This window comes from Lissotriton helveticus, chromosome 7 (genome assembly GCF_964261635.1).
Source record: "Lissotriton helveticus chromosome 7, aLisHel1.1, whole genome shotgun sequence".
Taxonomy (NCBI): Eukaryota; Metazoa; Chordata; class Amphibia; order Caudata; family Salamandridae; genus Lissotriton; species Lissotriton helveticus.
This window is the reverse complement of record NC_136068.1, coordinates 182631211-182650182: the sequence shown is the minus strand read 5'-3', so window position 1 is coordinate 182650182 and position 18972 is coordinate 182631211. Positions and strand designations below refer to the sequence as shown.

The window sequence follows — 18972 nt, the reverse complement described above, 5'->3', positions numbered from 1 at the left end:
TCTGCATGTCATCCATGTACAAAACCAAAGAAAACCCAAATGATCTTATCAGAGCCCAAGTGGGGTAACATAAATATTAAATAGGGTGGGGCTCAGGAACGAGCCCTGAGGGATCCCACGAGGCAGAGAGAAGACTGGTGAGGTAACTTCACAGAGAGAGACCGTCTGGATATGGTCAGCTAAAAAGGATGTTATGAACTCAAGTGCATTATCCTTGATCCCAATTGATTCCAGGCGATCGAGTAGAATAGCGTGATTAACCGTATCAAATGCGGCTGAAAGATCTAAAAGGATCAGAGCCACATTTCCACAGCCATCTATTGTCTGTCTAATTTTTTCCGTACCTGTGACCAATGCCATCTCGGTACTATGACTATGAAATCCGAACTGTGTAGGATCAAGACTCTTTGTATTGTCTAAAAAAGTAGTTATTTCTTGATTGAAGATTTTCTTTACATATTTGGCGGGAAATGGTAGTATTGTTATTGGGCGATAATTATTAGGGTCAGTGGCATCCAGATTGATTTTGATTAACAGTGGAAGCATGGACCCTTTCTTCCAGTGTATAGGAAAATATCCGGCAACAAATAAGTTGTTGAACACGGCCGTGAGGTATGTGGCTATCACTTCTGGGACTAGATGAATTATTCTGGCTGGACATAGGTCCTCGGGAGAGCCTGATTTAATCTGCATCAATATCCTTTGGGTCTGATCCACCGTCAGAGAGCCAAAATGGGATAGAGTACTGGCACTGTGGGTGCTCTTCAGCGGTCTGTTATTTAGGTTGACATTTGGATTAATGTCTAAAAAGGAATCATACACCAATTTGACCTTGTCTTGGAAATGAGATGCTAGTTTATTGCAAAATTGTTGATTAATACTGGGGTTCTTAGGGTCTGGTAGTTTCGATAATGTATTCACTGTTTCAAATAGTTCCTTAGAGGAATTCATAGCTTCTTCTATTTTTGTCACAAAGAAATCCTTTTTCTCAGTTAAAATCATTCTTTTATAGGTCTGTAAGTTGGTTTTATATACTTCTTTGTCTTCTGGTTTGTGCTTGATCTCCTACATTCCTGCTTTTTGTGTCTAAGATGCTCGCTGAACCAGGGTATATTGTTACAGTCCCTTGAAATCCCTTTCTGCAAGGCTTAACAGAGGATAAAAATGGTTTCATATTTTCTGCACAGCGCTAAGTGGATGTAACTGGGCTACAGATTTTCTAATATTTCACGCAACGCAGTACTTCAACTATATATGCCTGCACTGCACCGCACGGTGGGGCAGAGACATCTCTACTAAGATTGGTCTGCCTGATGCTGCTCTTATTCCCTCCACTGGCAGACACAAGCAGGCTCGCCTTGTGTACAAAGCACAGCCTTGCACCATTGTACAAAGGTGGCCGTGTGCATTCCAGTGTAGGATTATTACTGGAAGCATACTCTTCCAGTGCAAATTCCAATGCCTGGACAAACTTAGAAAGATCCCGTGCACGGAATGCGTGCGGAGCACTGCAGCACACATGCAATTCATCTTTGTTTCTGGGAAAGTAACACATTTTCCCTTGTTAACGCCTGCTTCAAGGAAGCATTACTCTTTTGATACAAAGGGTCTTATTTGCAAGCTCCTTGTGCCGCAGTAACGCCTCCTCGATGCAGTACAGTGCAAAAAAGTGCAAAGGGTTCATGCAACAAGAAAGGCATCTGTCCAGCACAAAAGACCTGGATAGTAAATACTCATAAGACTTCGCATCCCTCTGCACTGAATTGTTTCACTTTGTAAAGGTCCAGAGATCTAGTAAATCTGGGCTTGGATCTCACATGGAGGAGCAAGCGAAGTGCACAAGGATAACTCCCTGCAGCAAATCATATCAAAGGAGTGTTATTGTAGTCAGTATTCCGCTCTCTTTCTGTGGTGACAGTTTGTGCCTCATCATGAGGGTCCGGTGACAGTAGTCATGTGTGCCATCAGAATTACCAGGTCTGTGTGAAGATCAGGGATCCAACTTTGTTCACCCTGATACTTTTCCAGCTGAAAACAGGTGAAACGCGTGGGGTAAAGTCTGCGGTGAAATGACAAAAAACAAGTAAGAATCGGTGCTGAAGTACTATATTATTAGGAGTATTTCCGACCCAGTTCCGGATTACCAAATAGGTAAAGTAGGCACGGTCCTATGGGCCCCACACCTTTTAGGGGCCCGAGACAACGGATCAAAATAATATTTATTTGATCTTTAACCCCTTCACTGCGGCGGCTATTCCGCCGCAGTGCTAAGGGGGAAGGGCGGCCGAGCGACGGGCGCATGCTGGTGACGGAACCGCTCCGTCACCAGCGTCAGTTGCGCTGTGCTCATGACGGAGCGGTTCCGTCACGGCCCCGCCCGCTCAATAGAACGCACAGCGCAGGCGCGGAATCCGCGCCGCGCAGGCGTGCCGAGCGGGCCGTGCCGGAACCGCTCCGTCATCAGCACAGCGCGACCGCGGCTGATGACGGAGCGGTTCCGTCATCAGCAGGAGAGGGGTTAAAGAAAATTACAATCAAGCTTTCTTAAATATTGTTCCAAATGATAGAAAAAATGAACCAACTCAATGAAACGAAACCTTTACATTAAAAGACCCTATAGAGAAAATACTGTATTAATGTAATGTGCCCTTTTAACAACTTAAAGTCCATAACCCAGAGACATCAGATTCACGTAACAGTTATCTCCTAAAAGCTCATCTTCTGGCAGCTGGCAGTTTGTAAAAAAATCTGGTTCATTGGGTATTAAGAGATAATTTGTGAGGGGTGGGGGGCGAACTTTCGACTGCCTAGGGGTCTCCACATAGTATAATCCGGCACTGTTCCAACCCCTACACCCGGACATTATTGAGACATTCAGCATCAGAAACTTTGGAGGAGAACGTGGTGGGGGGTAGCACGGGTCACATTCTTGAACAAACATAAATGGACTCTAACTTTATTCTTTACCATACCTCATCTCACATTTGGGTTTTGCTCCACTCATATTGAACTGATCTGACAGAGCCTCACTGCTGCCTTTGATAGGTTAATCAGTCTCCTCTCTGCTCCAGCCTGGGTTTGCTTGTTATCTCTGTCTCTGCACTCTGCTGGTTTCCTGCCTTCTAGCTGTACTTACTCTACACCTAGAGCTGGTTACCATTTCCTCTGTCTTCCTGACCAATATGCCTGCCATCACACAAAGGAACATGAAGTGGATCTTGACAAGATGCTTCCAACAAGGGTTTTTAATCCGCTCTCTTCGTTGAAAAGCTATAGCGGCTAGATGCCTTTCAATGAAGAGGGCGGAATAGAGACCACTTGTTGGAATAATTTTGATGAGATTTAGTTCATGCTCTTTTGTGGGCTTGCAAAGACTTTGACAAATATTTGGGGGGTTGGCCTCAACCTGGGGTGGTGTAGGTGTGACTGCTCCTCCGAACATCTTGGTGTGTTTAGGGAGACTGTTTGCAGTGACATTACGCTGGCCACCTGCATTACATTCCAATATGGCTGCCATGTTCTGCTATGTAAGGACATGGTCTCAGCAGATATGCATCAGGCCTTTATAACCCAAGAGGCCAGACCACGATGTTATGTGCTAGTGTGCACACACGTAGAATGTAGCATTGCGGCTGCTCCTTCAAGAAATTGTTGTTTGGGGAAGATGTTGCAGAAGTGAGGTGCATTCAATACTTTCCCCTGGGTTGAATGAAACTTTGAAACATTATTGCAAATGATGTGGTAGGGTTGCAAGACTATGCCAAACGAACAGATGCAAATGACTCAGAGTGCAGTCTTTTGGGATTTTCCTGTGATGTGTAAAGAAAGCTGCTGTGCCCCATAACAGTGCTGCTCAACAATTGGCTGTTGTGTTTTGATATAGAGTCCAGGCCCTACAGCCATGGAATAAACAGTCTTTGTGTGAATGCCTGGCAAGGATGATATCTAAGAGGATCCATGCTATGTGCTAATCCTCCTTTCTTTATTTTGGTCTGCAGAAAGGACAAAGAGAGGCGTGCAGATCCCGCTGCCCGAGGGGATGGACTTCACCAAGGAGACAGTCACCAACCATGTGGTAAGAATAATGGATACCCCGCGGTACATGTTACAGAGTTGTGACATTCTAACACTTGTCCCCTGCCTCACAGTTGTACAAATGTATTTAATTAGTTAACAGTTTTTTATAGCGCTTCTGCACCAAGGGGTATTTGGCGGCTCTACAAAAATAACCGATCACATGCATTAGTATGCCTTATATTTTCGGTTTCTCATGCGCGGAGGGTCCCTCCAACACAGAATGTGTAACAGTGTGCAACCCCCAGTATGCAGTAGCAGTGCACATTGCTGTGTAGCACACAAAGTCAGTATAATCCTCCATTCTGGCACTTGCACTATAGTAAAACAGCCGGTCAACCACAGCACATAACCCAATAGTGTTACCGTCAAAATACCCAGGTATTGAGGCATAACAGGGGTCCTGTGGATTTCACATCTTCACCACCCTACACCGTACGGAGGACTTGAACCCAAACCTCATGCATTCACAGTCTACCTTAATTACTGAAATTGATAGGTAAAAAGACACAAAAAATTATGGATTTCAAAATGGCTGTAGCCAAACTTCTTAATTTGTGCACAGCAAAATAAGAGGAGTCTTTTCACCTGTTATTCAAATTAAATTAGGATGATACATTTCTTAGAATATACTCCCAGTTTCAAATAACATTTATTTCAGGAGATTTAACCATAAGGACATTAAATATCTTCAAACTTAAGCAGAGATTGCTGAAATAGGCATTGTTTTTCTCTATTAGGAAAGGATCCCATATCCAAAGTCTAGGTCATTGGTTCTCCTGGTATGATATATGCAGTTTTAAAAAAATCATAAATTACATACTAACTATGCTTGTCAAGTACAAAGGACAGGTCTATATACCTTTCAAGAGCACACAGGGCTCATCAAATTGGAGATCATGCGCTGAGCCAAATGCCCGATGCTCAGGGTCTCCTGCTGTTTCCAGTAGATTCAGGGGTCATAGAGGCTGTGCAGGCCTGGATGGCCAGAATGTCTCTCAGATTTCATTGGCAGTGAAAGGCAAGGTGCCTGGGAGAATTGCATTGCCAGAGGCCATGCCCAGCTTGCAGCATCGATTCATGGCCATGCACTGCAGAGACCCACTTTGGCCAAAGTCCAAAGAATCTCATTACAAATCTAAAACCTGTTACTCCCAATATCACAAGCTGGAAGCGTAGCATGGACTGGTGCATGTTCCGGGAGAAGACTGTGTATGTTGCAAGGGGGTGCCCTCGGAAATGGTCACAAGTGTGGGCAAGGTGGAATTCATATAGGGTGGATATCTGTGCCACACCGATTGTCCCTACATATGATGACCCAACATCACCAATGAGCATATGATATGCATCAATGTGGACTCACCTATCAGTGACATAACTCCAATGTATTTACCATATTCAATCATGCATGCGAAGAAAAAGTCGATGCCGATTTCTGTTTTGTGTTTGTTATAAAATCAATAAAAAGATTTTTTTTTTTTTAATTCTAAAACCTGAAATAAAAACTAAAAACACTTTGTTACAGGAGCTAACTTGTGAAAGGTGTGACCAAAGTATGCACTCCAAGGTATCAAAAAACTTGTTACATTAAATGAAAAGAAAAAGGGCTAGGACAGCACACCTCTTGTCACTTTCTAGTTATACAGACATCAATGATATGTATGGGTATAAGTAGCCCCATTCAGCTTAGGTATAGAGACATTAACAACAACTATAGTCAAACATAAGGATCCCAGACGTATAGTAATCTTGATAGTCTTTATTCCAAAAATCACTTCAATAAAAGCTCCCAGCACACGACTTGCCGACACGTGTTTCGTCTTAAAAAGACTTTTTCAAGGCAATGGATATATGTATGTCCTAGAAATCCGGACGGTCATAGGACCAAGTCTGGTCTCCAATATAGTGAGAGATTCACAAGACGTCACCATGTAATTTCGGTCGTACAATGGTCAATGAAGAGCCATGAATTGATAAACATTATGGTAAATCTGTTTCAATCCGACGATCCAAAATGGATGTAAACACTCCTTTTCTAATATCAATAATGGCGAAAATCACCAAAGTTGCTCACTGGTCAGCACGTATTAGTATTGTGGCATATTGTGCAACCACCGTAGCCTCCCAGCTTACAAATATTTCAGAAACCGGTCACAACCATGATGAGTCCCGACCTTTTGGGCAGTCCGGCCCACAAAGAATCTCCGCCCTCCGACTCCCTATCAGGGAACACTACTACCCATTTTTTGTGTTGAAAACTCATTACATTAAGCCTGACTTGTATCTCTAGTAGAAATTAATGCAACTTGTTGCTATGCACAGCTTTAGCAAAGCTGACACTTTGTTGCCTTTAAAACTCCTGTGCTGAACCGGACAGCTTTCTGCCTCCTGGAGAGACATGCCAACGACTCTCAGTAAAGAGAACAATGAGAGATTTCAGGCAAGGAAGGTGTCACAACTCTCCTGCAGGAACCCACTTAGGTTTTTGCCCCAAAAGCCTTTAAAGAGCAGATGTGGGACACCAGAAGGGACGGCTGCACCATTTTGGAGGTAGACAGGCTGGCACGGGCAGCAGAGAGGCAAAACCAGTTGGCAAACCTGTTTCCCCAGGGGTGTGTAGCCTTGAGGTAGCCACACCTCAGGGGTGGGCAAGGGAGGTCTGAACACAGAGAGAGGGGTCTCACTATCTTGGGAATGGGCAGAATGGTGAATCCTGGGATAGCCAGAAGTCACACTCCACAAGAAGTGGTCATCAGATGGAAGAGAACCTGGTAGCCCATTGGTTACCAACCGCATCCTGCCCTGATGGCACTTCCCGAGCATAAGAGGGGTGCCCCTAACACCCAGATATCAGATTTCAAACTCACTTGGAAGAAGGACCAAAGAAGGACTGCCCAGCTGCACCGAGGGGCCTGCAAAGAGAGAACTGCACCTGCTGACTAGTGAAGAGAGGGACTGTGTCTGCCATGTCCTGCTCAAGGAGAAGTCCCCTCCAGAGCCCAGTCAAGCCAAGAGAACTACAAGGGCCAGCTGATTGGCCTCCTGCTTGCAGCCTAGGGACACAAAAACTGAAGACGCCTGCTGGGTGAAGTAGGTAGCCCAAAGTCTTCAAGCCACTACCACCGCCGCCATGCAGCACCGAGGACCTAGACCCAATGCGCAGAGTTGCACTCGAGTTCACTGAGCCTGGGAGTGCTCTTAGAGAGTTGCTGGGACCCTCCGAATGCAAGCTATTGACTCAAGAAGGATTAGCATGTGACCCTGACAATGGGTGACTGGTAGTCCAGTGGCCACTAGCCTTCAGCCGGACCGGAGAGGATTTTGTGAAACATCTTCCCTGCACACAGGACCCCCTCACCATTAAGGTGAACCTGTAGGAAGACTGTCGCATCCACAGTCATCATTAGAGCATCTTCAGCATAGTCCACCTCTTACATCAGGACCACTCCATAGGAATCCATTGCAACGCAAATAAAGTGCATGGAACTGCTGAAGGACTGCTTCGCCTGTGAAGGTAACTGTTCTTGAGGACCTGGCTGGTACCCCTGCTCTCAAGGTTTTTTTATGTATTGAGGAGAGGTAGGACTTAAATGCTTGCTGGGTTGGGTGAGGCAGAGAGTAGTCAATTTGTTACTGGCAACAGCATGCAGAAATGGTAATATTGATGGTCTTTCCTGCTATTGCCAGGAACGGGGAACAGCGTTTACAACGCAACTTTTACAACGCAGTACCTTTACCACGCAACTTTTACAACGCAAGTCGTTACGACTTGCGCTGGGGGGGCGCTCTAGGATGGGGAATAGTTAATTTACTATCCAAAACCTTCCCTACTATCCACGGGGCTGGAGTTGGAATAGTAAATTAAACTATTCACTATCCAGCACCCCCCAACGAAAGTCGTTGTAACGACTTGCGTTGTGAAAGTTGCTTAGTAAAGGCATGCGTTGTAAAAGCATGCGTGGTAATGACATACATCCGCCAGGAACAGCAAAGAGCAAGGTGCATGGGGAGCTTGTGCCAAAGTCTTGGTGTGTAGGTGGAAAAGGTTTGTTTATGCATTTTACAGATAATGTTTCGTTTAAGGTCACAACTACTACCTAACCACCCACAGTTCTTCCTACATAAGGAACTAGAGATAACCTATGTGGAGGATCGGGTGAAACTTGCACCAATCTTATTATGGTTGTCCATCTGGTCCAATGAATATGCGTCACTTAACAAAAAAATAATTGTCTTGCTTGTGACAAAGCCACAAAAGTCAATTGTTTCAAATATTGGATCAACAGTGTATAACCTTGCAGGGCCAGATCTCTTTAATAGGCCCCAGTTTATAACACAGAATGAAATTCCTTGGGTTAAAGCCAAGTTTATTTCTTTAGAGACTTTGTCCCAACGAGGGGGAAATGATGAAAAAGCCAACTACTTGGGATTGTCTTATTACCACAAGATCATTGGATATGGAGCCTTAATTAGACATTGTTAAAAGTCCTTGGGAGAGAGCGCTCCTTACTAGATTACGTGTGGGTAATATCCACTGTCACCTTAGTTTTCTCCTTAGACAATTCAATCCCACTGACATATTGATTTGCCCTTGTGACGAATAGTCGCCACAATTACTTACGCACTTTATATTTTTTTGTTCTTTTTACAAAAGCTTTACACATCAGTTTTTAGTACCAGTTATACAAACAATGGACTCTTTAAATGCATTTATCTTGAGAATACCAAGCTGCCCCTTAATTTGTAATGCCGTAAGCATTTTCTTTCTAAATCAGCCATCCAATAACGCAAATCTATGTAGTTTTCAACTTTATAGGTATGTATGTTTTTCTGCTTTATTGGGGGGGATTTTTTTAATTTGAATGTCATTGGTTTTTAATTGTGCTTTTATGATTATTTTCAATAATCAAATAAAGAATATATTGATTAAGGTCACAAGCAACTAAAGACGATGGTGGGTATCAAAGCGGCTTCTCCATTCTTGCTTTTAATGCCTTTGTACCGTCAAACTTCTCCAAATGTTTTAATGAATATGCATTACACTCACGTGCATTTCAAGGAAAATTAAAACGGCTACCACATCTGAAAAATATGCTCTAATTATCAATTTTTTTCAAATGTTATTATATCTGCAGAATGTATTTTTTGTATTCTTCCACATATGTATTTGCTGACAAATGTGTCCTTTTCTACAGGGCTTCATATGCGTAGGTGGGGATCTGCACTTTTCCAAAGGCCTTCGGGAAGTGATTGAAAAATACCGTCCAGCCCCCAGTGCTGAGCCTATCGTCAACACCACATCTAACTAAGAATCTGGTGTCCTGGCGCCCTTAGGGTCTCTGTGGCCAGAACTTCCTTCAACTCGCTGGTGCCTCGCATCCCCAGTGTCTCTCTCTGTCAATAACTTTCTATTAAAACATTTAGAAGAAAGCTGCTTTACAGCGCACCTCCTCATCAGGACATCCTCAGATCCAGTGTGTGCAACGGTTAGAGAGCAGCTAGGGATGAGGGAGAGCGCTTGTTCTAAAGAAAGAGTGAAATCACACCGATTGTGATTTTATATCCACTGTCGGGCTGCTTATACGGATCTCAGGTGGTATCAGGGTACCATCGCTCCACTTTCGTAGGCCGATGGGGGCGATCACGGGATAAATGAATCCCTGTGTAGGAGCTTCTACATAAAGCTGATTCAATATAAATTTAGTGGAGACACAACGAGTAGCAACCATTCCTTTGTATGCAAGCCAACCAGGTGCGCGTCGTAGGAATAGAAAGGTTTGGCTTATCAGCATGAGTAAGAGCTGGATCATAAGATAGCCTCCCCAAACCACAGGCAGTCTGCATGCCCACCCATGTATTCCAGTGGTCAGAGGAATCATTAATATTTTAGACTAGACCTCCATGCAGTCTGCTTGTCTGTGTACAGGGCCAGCATGCAGTGTATGTGGCCACTGTGCAGAGACTGACCTTCCATGCTGAGTCCTTGCTTCTATGCAGACTCTGGGCCACCTCCATGAAGTGTATGAAGCGTCTGAATGTTCATGCAGTGTATTTATGTCATGCAGAGTTTAGGTCCAAACAGTTTGTGTGCCTCAGAGTAGAATTTGGTCTCAAGTGTAGCATGAGGGCATCCGTTCAGCGTTTGTAAGTCCATATAGTGTACAAGGCTCTATTGCAGTGCACTGAATTTAAGTACAACATACAGAGCCTCAATGCAGATTGTAGGGCAATGTTCAATGGCTGGGACTCTATAAAATGCTTGGGTCTTTCTGTGGTCCTACATGTGGAGTATGGTCTTCTATGCAGTTAATGGGTCTCTGTATTTAGTGTGGGCCTCTGTTAATGCTTCTTTGCACTAAGTGGACTTTAGTCCAAAAGAATGGTCTGTCTTTATATAAAGTTATCTGTACAGGATACGAAGATGGTTACATGAAAATAGCTCTATGAAGAATGCCTAAGGCTGTCTAATATGTTTAATTCATGTCATCTGCATACTATTATAATAAACTAAAAGAGACCTTTTTCTCCTCATTTCTTCCTCTTGTGAACCAAAGTAACTCCACTGACTGAATGCCACTGGCTGTCCCTTTCACTGAAGAAAGCAGTCTGAGGAAAGCCAAACTGTTCTTAGAAAGACGAATAACCTCACTTTATCCTCTATAGCTTCAGCTGCCCAATACCGATTACTAGCAGAGAAGGGGCACTTGTGTAATTCCATTGAGGGTAGACTACTTCCCCCCCCCACTTACTGTGAAATGCTTTTACCAACTTTGTTTTTATCCATCCTAACTTTTTCCCCAGAATTTCCTACACTCAGGATTCATCTCCTCGAGCTGTATGTTGACAATCTGCTTACAATAGGAACAAGTTCAAGATTCATGTACTCTGTATTCTCTTTCATCTAATAGTATCGATATGAAAGGTAGACAGTATGATGTCTGCCCATTGCCCAAATGCTGTAAAAATTGATGGCCTCCTCAAGGCATTTTTCCGCCATCAGTTTCAGAAGCTTACATGGTGTCGGGACCAAAAATAGGTTCAAGTGTATGTCCAAAGCTCTTCTGGAAATGATGGACTAATCTGGATCCTTGAGCACAACTCCATATGAGACCACTCCAAAGGGTTTCAGCAACAAAAGTTCATAAATCATGGTGGATTATAAGGATCTTGTGGTCAAATCGCAGACGTTGCTGAGTAACCTAAGATAGAAGACGCCAATGTATTTTCTAGCAGAGAGAGAGAACTTTCACACACCCGGATCTTTCTGATAGAGCAGATTGGGACCAAAAATGTTTTTCTTTTCTAGTATCATGCGGTTTAATTTCTAGTTTACCGTAACTTACAGGGTTAGGCCCCATTTCTGCGCTGGAACTTTTTCTCCTCTGGTGATAGACCTTTGAATATCGTACTATGAGTCAAAGAGCGAATAAAGAATCATAAACTTAAATTGCATTAATAGTTTAAGTACAGTCAATGATGAGTGTTTAGATATGTTTTAAAACCTGTATCCTCATTTGAAGATTACTAAAGTTATTTTGGTCATTTTTGTTTCGATTAGACGACAGAATCAAATAAGTGTAGGGAAATCTCATCAAAAAGATCAAATAAATAATCAAGTAATACATTAAACTGCACTAAACAAACGACAAATTCCATCTACTAAAGATAGGGATCAGAATTTAGATTGCAGAAACCATGAAGAGTTTGGATTTAAAAAGAAAAGAGCGAGATCAGAGGAGCGCAAAGCGAAGCTTAAAGCAGCAGAAGTTCCCATAAAGGGTAGTTCATGAAACTCAGCCGAGTCTCACTATTCCAAAATAATCAGCATACAGTTGCAGTAGCAATCTGCCAAATTAAATGCCAATAACAGGGAAATATGAAAGCAGAAGCAGCAACTGTCAAGAGTCTGGCAAAGGGAAGAAGAGAAAAAAAAGCATTGAACCATCTACATAGGAACACGCACTAATATAAAAGACATGAATACATATTGCAGACATTGTATCGGGCTCCTTAATCCAAAAACTATTAGGTGGCATCTCTTGTCATCGAGCAGGATCAGCTTCTCTGTTCACTCGGAAAATACATGTGGCATGTAAAGTTATCACAAATTTAGCTAGTGCGCAATTAGGTACTGGAAACAGAAGCCTTACTTCCCATAGGCATTTGAGCACAGGTTGACGTTGTACATCACATTTTGTTTCACCGCAAAAACAATGAACTATACTAACTAAGAGACAAAATCATTGTTAGGTACTGCATTAATTTAATATGAACAAGAATTATTGTGTATAATGCACAGCTTTCTTAATCAAGCATTTTTGTGAAAATAGGAAGTTCTTGACACTTGAAAAAATGTTTGCTTATAAAGTAATATGTCTATTAAACGAGAACATTCTGCAGTTATGATGAACATTTCTTAGCATAACATTTGAAGGTCAAGCTTCTAATTCATGTTGTGCACATTTCACCGATATTAGGTTTGCTTTTAGTTAAAGAAACTTGCTTCATGAAATTAAATTAAATGAAATGAATAAAAACTTATATAGCGCAACTTAGCCCGGAGGCATCAAGGCGCCCATCAAAAAAGAATCATAAAAGGCATATCCCAAAAAGCTAAGGGTACGCTTTGGCAAAAAACCATGTCTTCAGGGCCCTTCTAAAGGCTTGCATTGATGGCAGGGACTTAATTTCACAGGGCAGGGTATTCCACCATCTCGGGGCAAGACTGGAAAAAGCCCTGCCTCCCCACTTAGCTCTTCGAACGCGGGGGACTGATAACAAGAGCTTTTTGGAGGAACGAAGGTTTCTGGGGGGAGCGTACGGAACCAGCAGATCTTTTATTCCTCCGATCTCCTTTCTGGTCAAGGCCCCGTAAATCAGACAGAGAACCTTAAAGGAGATCCTGGCTTCAATCGGAAGCCAGAGCAGGGATTTCCTAGCGGCAGTGGCTGACTAGCGCCTCGGCATGTCCAGCACAAACGTAGCCGCAGCGTTCTGCACAATTTGTAGTCGCTGTAAGAGGCCCTTGTTTATTCCTGCGTATAAGGCATTACAGTAATCGAGCTGAGAAGCTATTAATGCGACCACAATTTGCTTGCGGGCTTGCAGGGACAGATAGTGTTTAATCTTCCACAGGATCTTAATAATACCCCAACAGGTGGAGATTGTCCTATTCACTTGTTGACCCATCGCAAGGGCCGGATCAATCATGACACCCAGGTTTCGAGCCAGGGGCGTGGGTACAGGGCAAGCCCCCAGAGATGTGGGCCACCATTCCGCGGACCAGATGTCCTCCTTCCCACCGAACACTAGGATCTCTGTCTTCTCGCCATTCAGCCTCAATGAATTGTCAATCATCCATTGAGCAACTGCCTCCATACAGTGTCTAAAATTGGAGGCAGAGGTGCCAACAGACTGGGCGAGAGACAACAAGATCTGAGTATCATCCGCGTAGGAAACTACCTCCATCCCAAAAGATCTAATAAGTCCGTCAAGTGGGGTCACGTAGATGTTGAAGAGGGTCGGACTTAATGCCGACCCCTGTGGGACCCCACACTGCACAGGATTGGATGGAGATAGAAACTCCCCCAGCTTGACTCTCTGTTCCCTCTGGTCAAGGAAGGAGGCCAGCAGACTAAGTGCTGGCCCCTCCACCCCGATCTCCCTCAGCCGAGATATTAACACCGAGGGAGACAGGGTTTCAAAAGCAGCCGTGAGATCTAACAGGATAAGGAGGGTAGTCAAGCCCGTGTCCACTGTGGTGCGGATGTTGTCAAGCACGATGGTAAGGGCCGATTCAGTACTAGGACTCCTCCGAAATCCATGCTGCGAGTGATCCAAAAGACCAGAGGTTTCCAGAAAAGATGCAAGATGCTGGTTAAGATGTGTTTCCAGCATCTTTGCAGGAGCTGGGAGCAGCGAAATGGGGCGAAAGTTTTTAAGAACCTCCGGGTCTAGGGTAGGCTTTTTCAGAAGGGGCTTAACCACCGCCCTCTTCCACTGAGAGGGAAAAATGCCATCCCGCATTGCTCTGTTCATAATCTCCAGTAGTGGGGGCAAGAGAGTTTCCTTACACTGTTTAAGAGTTTAAGTGGACAGGGATCAAGGGGAGACCCAGACCTGGTCTTAATCAAGAGGACATCAAGTTCCTGAAGGGAGAGAGGGGGAAAGCTAGACAAACAAACCAGAGTCGAAGCCCCAGCAGATACTAATGGGGGGGGGTGGATTGAGAGGGGGAGAAAGATATTGACGCACATTGCAACTCTAGGGCCGAAAAGATTTCTACAATTTTTGTATGAAATGAAAGTAATGGGCAATGTCGTCACAGAGCTGCTGTGTGCAAGTGACTGGGTCCGGAGTCTGCAGGGTAGTTAGCGAGTCCACGATCTTAAACAACTCTTTCGGCGAGGTAAGTGCGGTAGTAAGATTCGAAAAATACTCCTGCTTTGCTCTCATAACCTCAGCCTTATATCCCCTCAAAAGAGATTTATGAATTTCCCTGTCCTGCGTAGCCCAGCAGGCCTGCCAGAGTCGTTCCTGCTTCCTACAACCCTGTCTAAGAAGTCTTAATGACTCAGAGAACCAGGGGGCTGACGGCCTTTTTCTGGCAGAGTAACGTAGGGAGGCTGGGGCCAGTTCATCCATGGCTCCTATAATGGAGCTTTCTAACTTAAGCACAGCCAAACACACATCCTCCTCCATAGCGATAGCCATAATGGTAATTAGGGGAGCAAGTGAGGCATTGGTTATATTCTTAAGATTTCGCCTAGATTCCATTTTACTAGGGCCATTCAGATTATTGTTTACAGGAGTAACATCCAATTTCAGGGGAACTGCAAGGTGGTCCGACCAAGTGAGCGGGATCGGGACATCGACAGTCAGCCGACTGTCATTCGAGAAGACCCCGTCCAGCGTATGGCCCGCCTGGTGGGTAGAACCCTTGACTAGTTCCTGCAACCCACAAGCAGATAAAGTATCTAGGAGAGAAAGAGTTTCACTGGACTCTAAATTTTCAAGATGAAAATTCATATCTCCCAATACCGTTACGTGCTCACACCCGAAATAAGGCTCTAAAATGCTGAGCTTGTTCTGTCCAAAATCTGCTCTAGGCCCAGGAGCTCGGTATATAAGAATACCCATAAATGGAGCAGCATATGCTGCATTGATAGAAAAGTGGAGGGCCTGAAAGGCATCGTGAGGGGCTGATAATGGGGTAATACGGCAGGAGTGGGAATCCTTATAAAGGATGCCCAACCCACCACCTGTACGTGCCACTCTATCCTGCCTGACTAAAGTATAGCCCTCCGGTACCGCCTCCACCAGATCCGGTCCAGAGGAGTCTTTAGCCCACGTTTCCGTAACGAAGACCCAGGTGGGTCTTCTATCCGAAACAAAGTCCTTAAAGGCCACATTGTTCTTTATCAAAGATCTCGCATTGATAAGGAATCCATAATCCCTCCTCGTGCTAAGCACAGGTTTACCACTAGTACCTGCCTTGGTGGGTCCGGATGGCGAAACAGATCCCGTACACCTTGCCCTAAAACACCTACAACCAGGAGAGTCAAGGATCGCCTCCGGGGAGTTCAAGTAGTGACACGGCAGCCGGGAGGGTTTAAGGTTCAACAGGCCACGATGTGAGTACCTGATACGACCGTGTCCACCCCCAGTAGGGCCAGTCGCCCATTTGTCCAGCCCGTCCTTAGCGCGGCCGGGCGCAGACGGGCTGGACTCTGGCGTGACTCCGGCGTGACTACGGCACACACGCCGCGCGCACACGCCGCGCGCTTGCATACTCAGATTAAATAGGGCTCTAGCCAGTCAGCCTGACTGCTAGAGCGCGGACTACAATGGCGTCCGGCCGACTTCCCCTTCAGCCCCCCAAGATGGCGAGGAGACTCCCAGGGATCGCGCTGGAGAGCCGCTGAAGCCGCGGTGTGGGGCACAATTATGATGCAGGTATGCGGAGTAAATTTAAAAACAAGGGAGAACGATAAAATAATTTTAAAACCAAAATTCGATAAAACGGGGATTTTAAAAATACACAAGAGTGCACAGATGCCAAAGCGTAACGCGCAGTAGTAGGTTGCCTTATCAGTTCATAGCTTTTCTATGGCCTACATGGATAACTATGACTGCCCATTTCAAATCAGCACATTTCAAAAGCGTGTCAATTGAGCATTTCTTTTTTATATTTATCACTGCATATTCAGCTACTAAGTTAACCGATTTTCGTTTTAATTAGAGGACTCTATAACCACACAGTAACCACTATGACAGATGCTTCACACACATTGTGGAAGGTGCACTTGAGTGACCTGAGGTGAGGGATTTGTGACTACTCCCAACCAACATATCAGAGTCCATGAGCTGCATACAGTGAGTCTACTTTAGAGGATTTTAAGACCAACAAGCGAAAGAAGGGGGGTGGGTGATATCTTTCCAGACATGCTCACCGCAGCGTTTTATCCGATCAAACAGGGAATCCCTGTCTTCAGATAGATGATCTGGCATTGGGTAATCAAGAACACAGGTTGATGTACAGACAGCTCGCCGGTCCTCAAGATATATTCACAAACGTGAACTAAAAACAGCAGTTTTTGAAGACTTGTTCTCAGAACAGGGACTCGAGCAGATAGATTACTTTATCACAAAAAAAACAATTATACCCAGATTTAGTCAAAAGGTACCCTTAATTGGGATCAAGTAGCAATGCCCTCTGGATCAGTTAATACGGATCATTTTCTTACACCTTTCTTTCAATACCACTGAATGAAACGATGTCCATGAAAACTACATAGTTCCACATTCTCATTGCTTCAATATAGGTGCGGGCAGCTCCTCTAATATGGCGGAGGAGTGTCGCCCCACTGGCTCAGAGCCAGCAGCAAAAAAAAAAAAAAAAAAAAAAAAAGATATTTCAGTGGCATTTTATTTTTCAGCATGTGCAGGTGGGGCTGAGGCATGGGAGGGAGAGGAGGAGTGCTAGTGCACTTCCAAAGTGCTCATGTGTGTTTGACCGGCCGTCTCAGGCCGACCAAAACTCACATGCGCACTTAGGTTTTCTCTAACCCGGCTGTATTTAACAGTAGAGTTAGAGAAACCCCACAGACTCCCTGGTCTGAGCAGGGTGTCTTTCTAGCCTGCTCAGGCCAATCGGGATTGACCAGGGAGTGTGTGACTAGCCTGCAGTGTCTACTGGGACAAGGAAGTCCCAGCACCAAGGCGCGACGTGGGAAGCGGCCGGCAGCAGGTATGTTTTGCCTTTTTTTAAAAAATGTTTTCTTATTATGTTCTCCCCACCCTCCCTCGCGCTCCCTCCTGCGCTTCGTCCCGTGCTCCACCCCGTGCTTCCCCCTCACCGGCACCTCCACTTTGTGTATGTGGCGGCTGCCACTGAATATGGGCCAGACAGCCATGCTTCTCGCCCCCAGTGAACATGTTGCACACAAATTATATGTAACTAGAGGTAGGTCCAAATTGCTGACAACCGTACAAAAGTTACTGAACTTAGTGGCATGCCTCCTGAAAACTAGGAGTTTGAATCCTTAACACTCTCAAAAAGATATATGACCATCATTAGGGAGGACAGAAAGTCTTCTACATGGAATTGCTCTCCAGTAGAGTAGAAGCTCCTACTTCTTGGTGTCTACGAAGGCACGAGAACAATTTTCAGTCTGAGTGGATGATTTTCTTTAAGCCTTTAACTGCGGGCATTATTCCCCTCCTGTGTGGGGGGAGGGGGGCCGCACGCGGCGCCACGGTGCTCATGACGAGCCGGCACAATGGAGCTGTGCTCATACCGAGCTGGGCGCGTCATGACTCTGCCCACTCCCATAGAACGTCCACACAGGTGTGGAATTCACGTCGCGGGGGAGTGGCGCGGCCGTTATGATGAGCCCAGCTCGTCATGAGCACAGCTCCACTCTGCCTCATGACGAGCTGGGCTCGGCATCAGCAGGCAAGGGGTTAATACTTGCTTAGTACGCTACATGCAACAGGGTTCCCTTGTCTACCTGAAAACTAGGGAATCTCTTTTGCCTTTTAGCATGTCAATTATGCATGCTTTTTTGGAGGGTTCAAGCAGATTTTCATGCACCATATATTAAGCTATTTTTTAGACACACAATGGTGAATATGCTACAGACGATCTGCACATCAATATGTCTACTAGAAGTGCATACCAATTATTACGTGTATTATTACTTGTTTTCGGGTGCTCACATGGTGTCAGATACTCATTCACCTTAAGTATCAAATTTCTGAACTTACCACGGTATTCCAGACAATATTTGTACTAACCACACCAAAGCACACCTTAGACAGTTACTTTTCACCTATGTGCATTCAAGCACCTAACATTACGCATGCAGCGTTTTCTGCTCAATAGTTCAAAAAAGTCACAAATTTCAAAAGATATAGAAATTCATTCTTACACTTGAGGTCGAAAATGATTGATGGAATAGTTGGGGATACATATAACAATATATTTCCATAGTGAGCCTTGAGAAAGCCCAGGAGGGTGAAACACGCGTCGGCTGCCGTGTTTATTGAGAAATACAGATTGGATTTGGAATAACTCAGTCACTATCTTTTGAAATTTGGGACTTTTTTGGACTGTTAAGGAGAAAACGCTGCATGCCTAATGTTATGGGCTTGACTGCACATAGGAGAAAAGTAACTGTCTAAGGTGTGCTTTGGTGTGGTTAGTGCAAATATACAAAGCTATGTCGAACTAAAATACAATGCATGCACATGTAATGCTGCCTTCTCTGAAGCAATGGATAACTTTGCCGGCTGCCTTGGAACGGGGGTGGGTGGGATGAAAATAAAATAAAAAATAAACTTGCCTGTGAATGCCAATGCCGCCGCTACTCCTCCGTCCTCAGTCTTGGCACTGGC

The 18972-nt window shown here is 44.6% G+C and overlaps 1 protein-coding gene and 1 long non-coding RNA gene across 4 annotated transcripts in view; one reads left to right on the top strand and one right to left on the bottom strand.

The window, feature by feature from the left end:
- Positions 1–10596, top strand: part of PLTP (phospholipid transfer protein) — a 226440-nt gene extending 215844 nt beyond the window's left edge. For all 3 annotated transcript variants that reach the window (XM_078651904.1, XM_078651903.1, XM_078651905.1), the window contains 2 exons: positions 3999–4075; positions 9270–10596. In XM_078651904.1, the coding sequence (XP_078508030.1) occupies positions 3999–4075; positions 9270–9383 (191 nt within the window). In that variant the 3' untranslated portion in view covers positions 9384–10596. The remainder of the gene's footprint in view (positions 1–3998; positions 4076–9269) is intronic.
- Positions 1–18972, bottom strand: part of LOC144768328 (uncharacterized) — a 106986-nt gene that overhangs the window by 73725 nt on the left and 14289 nt on the right. The gene's annotated exons all lie outside the window — the stretch shown is intronic.